Here is a 10,000-nt window from a genome sequence, read left to right as displayed (position 1 = left end):
GTGTGTGCCTGGTCTACAAGCCACACACCCATGAGAGTGGCTATGCAATTAAGCTTAATACACAGATTTTGGGCCACGTGTGGGCAGTAAAGCACCTGGATCCAAGGGGTTATTATTTAACATTTACTGTGTAGCTGTGTCTTAGGGAAGAATATGTCTACAGGAGGAGGCCTAAGATATCTTGTATATAGCACTAGCTTGAAGTGAAGACTAGGATATCAGTAATTATCCATACCTCCTACATCTTATACATATACCTATCCTGCACTTAAAAACACTAATGAAACAGATGATCGAATATTCATTTCTACACTATCTTTGCTATAAAACTATAAAACTCAGAAAGGGGAAACTCAAATTTCTATGAAGACACTGTATACAGCATAAGAATGTGCCACAATAAAATAGTTACATGAGAAAATCTACCAGCATTAAATGCATAAACCATCTGAATGAGAACTGACTTTGTTCACTTTCTAACATTACTCACAACACTTCTGTGTTAATGCAAGTGTTCACCACGTGTTTAGCTACAAAATATCTTTACTCATTTACAGGTATTGATGCTGAACCACTAAAGACTATACAGTCAGGACTCTAGAAAGCAGTTTTTGCATCTGTCCTCCTTGGCTAGAGCTGTCATGAAAATCTAAAATCTAAGTATGGGTTACCACTAAGTCTTATTGCGTTAAGTGTTGTTCTTAATGCTTTAGAAATTTGATCAATATCAATAAACAACTAAATCAACCCAAGAATATTTACACAGGAATGAGCTTTTCTACAAATAAAGTCTTCTGTATCTTACCTCTCTATGTATCCTCCTCTGTTCTTTGTCATAGGGGTGTAAATAAGCTAACTGACACATCTCGCAAAACTGGCCATGGATATATGTGCAGTGGTCTCCAACTTCACAAATGCCTGTCATTAGGTACGAGGAACAGAATTCACTATCCGATGATCGCGCCCCACTGTTGGATCCCCCTGAAGATCCCTTGTCTCCAGCCCCGGCTACTTGTGCATAAGAGACATCATATTCTGGGTGGCATAGAGAAAAAAGAATGACTGTACAACTTGGCATGGAATCACCTACATAAATAAAGGCTTAAAACAGAATCTAGGGGCCTACTAAAATCATTTCCACATAAACATACAAAAACATTCGGGATTATCAACATCTATTTTCAAGCAATATATACATATAAGAGAGAGCTTTCATAACCATATACAGAGAACTAGTTCAGTGAATACATGACTTGTGAGACACTTACGCTTATTGATATTGTCTTTGGCAAATCTAGGTACAAATTCTGGAGCATCCACCCATGATGCAGGGCTCCCACCACATGAACTCTCTTGGTTCCTTTGTCTACTACTCAAGCTTGGTAAATTATTACTGCTGTTGGTGCTGCTGCTACTGATGATGTTGCTAGTATGGTTGTTACTGCTGCTGCTACTATTGCTGCTACTGCTGTTGCTTAGGTTCCTGAAGCCAATGGTAGCAGATGCGCCATTTGTAGGGTTATAAACAAACTCCTTGGCATGGGCACTGCAAATTATTAGTTGAGTTTGCTTCATCAATCAAAGAAACAAAATATCTACATGTCTCATTCTCCATTAATATATTTTTAGGTCAAACCTTAATATATCATATGTACAGCTGGCGTAACTAAAGGAGCCTTTCTCATTACCTCACGCCAAGTTTGCTAGGTTGACTAGACTGATTTCTCCCATCGTCGCCACTGCCACCTCCTCGGTGCCTCGAAGCTTGTCTTTCTGACTCGGATGATGTGCGGTCAGAAGGAGGCTCCTGCCAGATGTCTGGCCTGGAATGGTCTGGGCGCACGTGGTCATACCTAGGAAGGAAGTGGCCCTGGGTTATGCAAATCATCAAAACGTACAGTATAATCAAAAGAGGACAAGAAGTTAGATTGCAGAAAAGCAAATAATAATACGTGAGAGAGGAAGAGGCAGAGAGCAAGGCTATATCTGTCTATCATCATCCCTAAAATACAATGATATTAACTCATTAACCTTCATCAAACATATTGCATTATACAAATTTAATACTCATCCCCTTATTTTTTTGCACTTCCATTGAAGATGATAACTCCACACTGAAACCTTAATGCTAACATAAAATTCAGTAATTAATCTCACACTACCTAATGAGAACTAATTAGTGAAAAGGAGCAACAATCACTAATCTACAATCACAGTTTAAGCTTGGCCCATAAACTACTTTTTTACATAAAGGCATAAAAAAGATTCCTGACAATGCCCTCATAACATTAAAATTTGTTTCAAATGGAAAAAGGCAGGCAAGCAATTAAAAAGTTTTCCCAATATATATATACCAGTTTGGTAGACATGTATCTTCCTCATGAGGAATAACACAGCACAGCACAGATCAGCATGCTGTCTTTAATATATAATACATTTTTAAAATATAGCTTATAAGCAGATGGTGCACGAACAGACGGACTCGTATGCTGATTTGTGGAAAGAAAAGCATTCTACAGCCCCAGAAGTATTCATGATCATGTTTCTTAATGCTCTAAAAATCTGATGGTCTTGAACATACCTGCATTGTTGTCCATAGACACAAGTTCCTCTCAGGTAATATCGACACACCATCGAGGGACGTGCTGCATCACGATTGTGAGAGTAGCGACAGCGCTCTCCCTCGCGACAAGCACCATTTATAAAATACCTGTCATGATGGAAAACAATACTTTGTTTTCTTTTTCTATTTCTTACAAGAGCTACAACAAATTTCAACAATCATGTCATACTAATGAAAGCAAGCTAAGCACCTGTAGAATGCAAAAACTACTTCCTATCCTTCCAAGGATGAGGCTGACAATGAACTAATAAAAATATATAATAAAAAATAAAAAAAAAATCCTATTCAGTAAATAATACCCCATTTTAAGGAAAGCACAAATCAGTCACACATACCAGCACTTTCAGGACCAAATGCACTCACAGCCCAGTATCATAAAAAGAACTGGTATCAAAAATAGTAATTCTTGTAATCTTTTTACTTCAATGCCCCCTCTAGTGAAAGGTCCTTCCCTCTATACCATCCTCCCCTCATATATGCAACCAAATTATCTACAGACACTCTTGACCAAAGACACAACATTTTCAAAGTGTGTGTTATTTGATTTTTTTTCCGGAGCAAAGACTTCCGTTTAAGAAATAGAGACGTGCACCGTAACACGTCAATTGCATTCCGAGTATGCCTTGAGAAGTTCCCATGTGTTCCCCTCTAAGCCCCCAGCTCACATGAAAACTGCTCTCACACCCCTTGCTGCAGAACCTCTGATATGCACTTAAAGTTCCAACTTTGCAAAGAAACATACTTAAAGAAGAAGAAATAAAATCACAATGAAAATTTGGGTCGACTCTGACGCTTCTGCAGAATGAACATTTATGCGCAAATTCTGCTAATGGATGTTATCTCAAGTGGGGTCATATATTTCTTATAATGTGCCATGCATTACCTATCTCCAACATCTACATGATCACAGCATTTGAACTAAAGAAATGAAAATGGTAACAATGAAACAAAGAAATATATTTAAATGTAAATAACAGAGAAAATACAGACTTACACTAATTAGATTTTTTATTTTTTTATTATGACATATATCTTAATATACAAAGACAAAGAAGCAAAACAATTAAGAAATGATAATGATAAATATTACAAATTAAAACACAACAAACATCCAGACAATAAATCTTAGTATAAACAAAGTCAAGCTTAAAAACAGAGAAGAAAGCGAGAAAGAGAGAGAGAGAGAGAGAGAGGGAGAGGGAGAGGGAGAGGGAGAGGGAGAGGGAGAGGGAGAGGGAGAGAGAGAGAGAGAAAGAGAAGGAGAGAGAAAAAGAGAGAAAAAGAGAGAGAGAGAGAGAGAGAGAGAGAGAGAGAGAGAGAGAAAGAAAGAGAGAAAGAGAGAGAGAGAGAGAGAGAGAGAGAGAGAGAGAGAGAGAGAGAGAGAGAGAGAGAGAGAGAGAGAGAGAGAGAGAGAGAGAGAAAGAGAGAGAGAGAAAGAGAGAGAGAGAAAGAGAGAGAGAGAGAGAGAGAGAGAGAGAGAGAGAGAGAGAGAGAGAGAGAGAGAGAGAGAGAAAGTGAGAGAAAGAGAGAAAAAGAGAGAGAGAGTGAGTGAGTGAGTGAGTGAGTGAGTGAGTGAGTGAGTGAGTGAGTGAGTGAGTGAGATTGAGATTGAGATTGAGATTGAGATTGAGATTGAGATTGAGATTGAGATTGAGATTGAGAGTGAGAGTGAGAGTGAGGGTGGGAGTGGGAGTGGGAGTGGGGAGAGGAGAGGAAAGAGGGAGGAGGAGGGGAGAGGAGAAAGAAGATGAGGAGGAGAGGAGAGAGAGGAGGGGGAAAAGGGGGAAAAAAAGAGGAAAGAGAGAGAGAGGAGAGAGAGGGAGAGGAGAGAGAGAGGAAGGAAAAAGAGGAGCGGGGAAAAAGGGAGAGAGAGAGGAGGGGGGGGGGGGGGGGATGAGAGGGAGGAGAGGGAGGGGGGAGGGGGGGAGGGGGGGGAGGGAGGGGGGTGGGGGAGTAAAGAGAGGGGAGAGAGAGGGGAGAATGAGGGGAGGGAGGGGGGAGGGAGGGAGGAGGGAGAGGGAGAGGGAGGGGGAGTGAGAGAGGGGTTAGGGAGAGAGAGAGAGAGAGAGAGGGAGGAAGGAGATGAGAGGATGAGAGAGGGGGAGGAGAGAGGAAAGAGGGAGAAAGAGAGAGAGGGGAGAAAGAGAGGGGAGAGAGGGAGGTAGAGGGAGAGGGAGGAGAGGGAGAGGAGAGGGAGAAGGGGAGAGGAGGGGAGGGGAGGGGAGAGGGAGAGGGAAGAGGAGGGGAGAGAGAGAGAAGATAGAGAGAAGAGGAGGGGGGAGAGGAGAGAGAGGGAGGGAGGGAGGAAGGGGAGGAGGAGAGGAGGGGGAGAGGAGGGAGAAGGGAGAGGGACGGGGGGAGAGGGAGAGAGGGAGGGGAGAGGGGGGATGGGGGATGGGAGGAGAGGGAGAGAGAGAGAGAAGAGGGGAGGGGGAGGGAGGGAGGGAGGGAGAGGAGAGAGGGAGAGGGAGCGGGGGGAGGGAGGGGAGAGGGGGAGGAGGGAGGGAGGAGGGAGAGGGAGGGAGATAGAGAAGGAGGAGGGAGAGGGGAGAGAGAGGGGGGAAGAGAGAAGAGATTGAAGAAGGGGAGATAGAGAAGAAAAGGGAGGGGAAGAGAGAAAGGGAGAGGAGGGGGGAGAGAGGAGGAGGGGATAAAGGAAGGGAGGAGAGAGCGAGAGAGGGGAGAGAGAGTGGTAAAAGGGTGAGTGAGTAATATGATGGAAGGGGAGAGAGGAAAGAGGGAGAGGGAGGGGGGGGAAGGGAGGAGGGAAAGAGGGAGGGAGGGAGGGAGGAGGGGAGAGGGGAGAAAAGAGAGGAGAGAGAGAATGAGAGGGGGAGTGAAAAGAAAGGGAGAGAGAAGGAGGAGAGGAGAAAGAGAGAGAGAGAGGAGAAGGAGAGAGAGGGGAGAGAGAGAATGGAAAGAGGAAGAGAGGAGAGACTGACGGAGAGGGGAGGGGGAGAGAGAAGAGGAGGGAGAGGGAGAGAGGGAGAGAGGGATGAGGGGAGAGAGGGAAAAGGAGGGGATGTGAGTGAGTAGGAGGAGGGAGGGGGAGGGGGTGGGAGGAGTGAAGGGAGGGAAAGGAGGTGAGGGGTGAGGTGAGAGGGAGAGAGGGAGAGAGCGGAGAGAGGGAGAGAGGGAGAGAGAGGAGGAGAGGGGAGAGAAGAGTGAGAGAGGAGGAGTAGGGGAGAGAGAGAGGGGAGAGAGGAGAGAGGGGAGAGAGAGAGAGAGAGAGGAGAGAGCGAGAGAGAGGAGGAGAAGAGAGAGATGTGAGGGAGAGATGAGACGACGAGGGACGAGGAGAGAGAGAGAGAGAGGGAGAGAGAGGAGAGGAGGGAGGGAGAGAGGGGATAGGGGAGAGAGAGGAGGAGGGGGGGGAGGAGTAAGAGGGAGGGAGAGAGAGAGAGAGGGAGGAGGGAGGAGAGATGAGAGAGAGGAGGAGAGGGACGAGAGAGATGTGAGAGGAGAGAGAGCGAGAGAGAGTGGAGAGAGGGAGGGGAGAGAGAGAGAGGGAAGGAAGAAGAGAGGAGAGAAGGACAGAGAGGAGAGAGAGGGGGAGAGATGAAGAGGAGAGGTAGATAAGAGAGAGAGAGGAGGGAGGACAGAGAGAGAGAGAGAGAAGAGAGAGAGGAGAGAGAAGAGAGATGATCGAGAGAAGGGAGAGGAGAGGGAGGACAGAGAGAGAGACGAGGAGGAGAGAGAGAGGAGTGAGAGGACAGAGAGAAGAGGAGAGACGAGAGATGAGAGAGAGAGAGAGGAGAGAGAGGAGAGATGGTGAGAGAGAGAGAGAGAGGGAGGGAGAGAGAGAGAGAGGGACGGGAGAGAGAGACGAGAGAGAGAGAGAGAGGAGAGGGAGAGAGAGGGAGAGAGAGGGAGAGATGATGAGAGAGGAGAGGAGAGACGAGAGAGAGAGAGTGAGAGATGAGAGATCGAGAGACGATGAGACTTTGAGAGAAGAGAGAGGGATGGAGAGAGAGAGAGAGTGAGGAGAGAAGAGGAGAGAGTGAGAGAGGAGAGAGAGAGAGAGAGAGAGAGAGACGAGAGAGTGAGAGAGAGAGTGAGATGATGCGAGAGAGGAAAGTGATGAGAGGGAGAGAGAGAGAAGAGCGAGATGAGAGAGAAGAGGATTGATGAGAGAGATTCGAGAGAGAGGGCTTTTAAGAGAGAGTGAGAGGAGAGATGAGAGAAGAGAGAGATGAGAGAGACGAGAGAGGGAGAGTAAGAGAGTAGAGGAAAATGTGAGGATGAGAGAGAGATAGACAGAGAGAAGCGAGAGGAGGGAGAGAGGAGAGAGAGAGGGAGACAGAGAGGGTAGGAGAGGGGAGAATGAGGAGGAGAGAGAGAGGGAGACGAGAGAGGGAGAGAGAGAGGGAGATAGGGAGGGAGGGAGGGAGGGAGGGAAGTAGGGGGGGGAGGGGGGGAGAGGAAGAGGGGGGGGAGGGGGAGGGTGAGGGGAGGGTGGGAGGGGAGGGAGAGGGCGGGAGGGGTGAGTGAGGGAGAGGGAGGGAGAGGGAGGGAGATGGGAGGGAGGGAGTGGGAGGGAGGGAGGGGGGGGAGGGAGAGGGAGGGAGGAGGCGAGGAGGAGGGGAGGGGATGGGAGGGGAGAGAGAGAGAGAGAAGAGAGATGAGGAGAGAGAGAGAGAGAGAGAGAGGGAGGGAGGAGGGAGTGAGGGAGGGGAGGGAGAGAGGGAGGGAGAGAAGAGAGAGATGGGGAGGGATAGAGAAAGAAGGAGGAGGGAGGGAGAGAGAGAGAAAAAAGGGGTAGAGAAGAAAAGGGAGAGAGAAAGAGAGAAGAGAGAGAGAGAGCGAGAGGAAAGAGAGAAGAGAGAGAGGAGAGAAGAAGAGAGGATGAGAGAGAGAGGGAGGATAGAAGAGAGAGAGAGAGAGAGAGAGAGAGAGAGATGAGAGGAGAGGATGGAGAGAGAGGGAGGGAGGGAGAAGAGATGAGAGACGAGAGAGTGGAGAGAGACGAGGAGAGAGGAAAAGAGGGAGGGAGAGAGAGAGAAAGGAGGGGACGGGAGATGAGAGAGAGAGAGAGGAGAGATGAGAGAGAGAGGAGAGAGGGAGGTGAGATGCGAGTCGGAAATTGTGCGAGATTGCGAGGATGAGACGAAGAGAGAGAGGAGGAGAGAGAGAGAGAAAAGGAGGGAGGAGGGATGGCAAGGGAGGGAGGGAGGGAGGTAGGGAGGGGAGGGACGGGAGGGAGGAGAGTGAAGAGAAGAGAAGAGAGAGAGGAGAAGAGAGAGAGAGAGGAGAGAGAGAAAAAACAATAATAACCATCACCATAACCTAACAATAAGGGAGAGAGAGAGAGAGATAAAAGAGGGAGGTGGATAGAGAGAGGAGGAAGAGAGAGATTTGAGAGAGAGAGAGAGAAGAGAGAGAGAGAGAATAGAGAGAGAGAGAGATAAGAGAGAGACGAATGAGAGAGAGAGAGAAAAGGAGGGATGGATAGATAGAGAGAGAGAGAGAGATGAGAGAGAGAGAGAGGAGGAGAGAGGAGAACGAGAGAGGAGAGAGGAAGAGAGGAAGAGAAGAGGAGGAGAGTGGAGAGGAAGGAGGATAGAGTTTTAGATCTATATGAGAGTAGAGAGATGTGGAGAGAAGGAAAAGGAGGGGAGGGAGAGAGAGAGAGAGCGAGAACTAGAAGAGAGGAGAGATGAGAGAGAGAAGATAGTAGGGGAGATTTGGGAGAAGAGTGGGAGAGAGGGAGGAAGCGAGGAAGAGAGAGGAGAGGGGCGAAATGTGGAGAGGAAGAGGAGGGTGAGGGGGGAGGAGTGAAAACCAAAACAATAATAGAGAATGAGAGAGAAAAGAGGTTTGTGAGGGGAAAGAGGATGAGGGGGGAGGGAGAGAGTAGGAGATGATGGGTTGGGATATGGAAAGGAAGGAGTGAGTGAGGGAAGGAGATATGAGGACTGTGAGATTAGAGAGAGGGAGAGACAGATGGGGACACTCACAGAAGGTAGGGAGAAGGGAGGAGAAGTGAGTGAGGAGATGAAGAGGGAACGTGGGAGGAGGGGGTGGGGTGGGATGGGGTGAGGAGGGGAGTGTGAGGAGTGTTTGGTTGAGTGGGAGGTGGGGGTGGGTGAGTTAGGGGAGGGTGGTTAAGGGAGAGAGAGGGGGTTGAGGAGGGACGGGGGAGAGGGAGAAGAAGAGGTGGGTGGCGAGAGGAGAGTAGGAAGGTGAGGGATAGGATGATGGTGGGAGGAGAAATGGAGGGGGGGGGATGAAGGGGACAAAGAGACGAGGAGGAAGGAGATGGGAGGAGAGGAGAGATGAAGGAGGGGGTGGAGATGAGATGGGAGAGTGAGGGATGGGGGAAGGTGGAAAAGAGTAGAGTTGGGGGGAACTGAGAGAGGGAGTATGGGGAGAGGGGGGGGGGGTGGAGGGAAAGGTTAGGGGTAGGAAAATCGGGAACGGATGGAGTGAAGAGCGAGTGGTGGGGGGTGGAGTGTGTATGAAAGGGAGGGGTGGGGGGTGGTGAGAGGGGTGAGGTGAGGTGGTGGAGTGAGGAGGGGGTGAGGTGTTGATGGTGGGTAGAAGATTGGGATGGTGGGGTGGGGTGGGTAAGAGGTAGGAAATAACAGGGAGATGGAGGGGGGAAGAAGAGGGAAGGAGTGATGGAGAGTGTAGACTGAGGATGGGGCGTGGTGGAGGAGAAGAGGAGGGAGAGTTGGGGAGAGGGGATGGAAGAGAGAGTAGAGGGGTGGATGTGTGAGAGTGAGTGGGAGAGACTTGTGGGAGTGAAGAGATGGAGGAGAGAGAGGTGGTGGTGTGAGGGGAGTAGGAGGGTGTTGGGTAGAGAAGGGAGTAGGAGGGTGGGGGGGGAGTAAGAATTTGGGAAAGAGAGTGACAAGGAGGGAGATAGGTAAGAGACAACAATTATAAATAACCCTATCTCACCTAAACCCTCCAAAGTAAATCCAATAACTCAAAATACAAAATATAAATAAACCATAACAAACAAAACAATAATAATTGATAAATATTAACCCTTAATATTATAATTATTTAATAAAAAATTAAAAATTATAAATAAAAAAAAAAAAATAATAAAAATATAAAAAAATTTTATAACTTCAACAACAACAATAACAATAATTATAATAAATTATTTATTTTTATTATTAATTATTATTATTAATATTATTTTATTTATTTATTATTATCCGATTAATTTTATTAGTATTATTTTATTTTTATTATTATCCTGATAAAAATATATTAAGGATATTTAATATAATAACAATAAAACTCAAAAAAGTATAACAATAACAAGTAATGACAATACTATAATTATTTATAAACTATAAGTGTAATGAAATTCTAATATATATTTTTTAATTAATAATTAATAATTATAATTAATAATAATAT

General features: G+C 46.7%; 1 protein-coding gene across 2 annotated transcripts in view; it reads right to left on the bottom strand.

The window, feature by feature from the left end:
* The window catches only part of LOC125029575 (probable E3 ubiquitin-protein ligase makorin-1), a 16,754-nt gene that overhangs the window by 3,452 nt on the left and 3,302 nt on the right, over positions 1 to 10,000 (bottom strand). Inside the window, exons 2-5 of one of the 2 annotated variants that reach the window (XM_047619545.1) lie at positions 2,582 to 2,710; positions 1,689 to 1,853; positions 1,269 to 1,546; positions 806 to 1,035 (exon numbers count right to left, since the gene is read on the bottom strand). In XM_047619545.1, coding sequence (XP_047475501.1) covers positions 806 to 1,035; positions 1,269 to 1,546; positions 1,689 to 1,853; positions 2,582 to 2,710 — 802 coding nt within the window. The remainder of the gene's footprint in view (positions 1 to 805; positions 1,036 to 1,268; positions 1,547 to 1,688; positions 1,854 to 2,581; positions 2,711 to 10,000) is intronic. The other variant, XM_047619546.1, reaches the window with a different exon arrangement.

The sequence above is a fragment of the Penaeus chinensis genome, chromosome 10 (genome assembly GCF_019202785.1).
Source record: "Penaeus chinensis breed Huanghai No. 1 chromosome 10, ASM1920278v2, whole genome shotgun sequence".
NCBI lineage: Eukaryota > Metazoa > Arthropoda > Malacostraca > Decapoda > Penaeidae > Penaeus > Penaeus chinensis.
The sequence above is the reverse complement of the archived record's forward strand: the minus strand, read 5'-3'. Positions and strand labels throughout refer to the sequence as shown.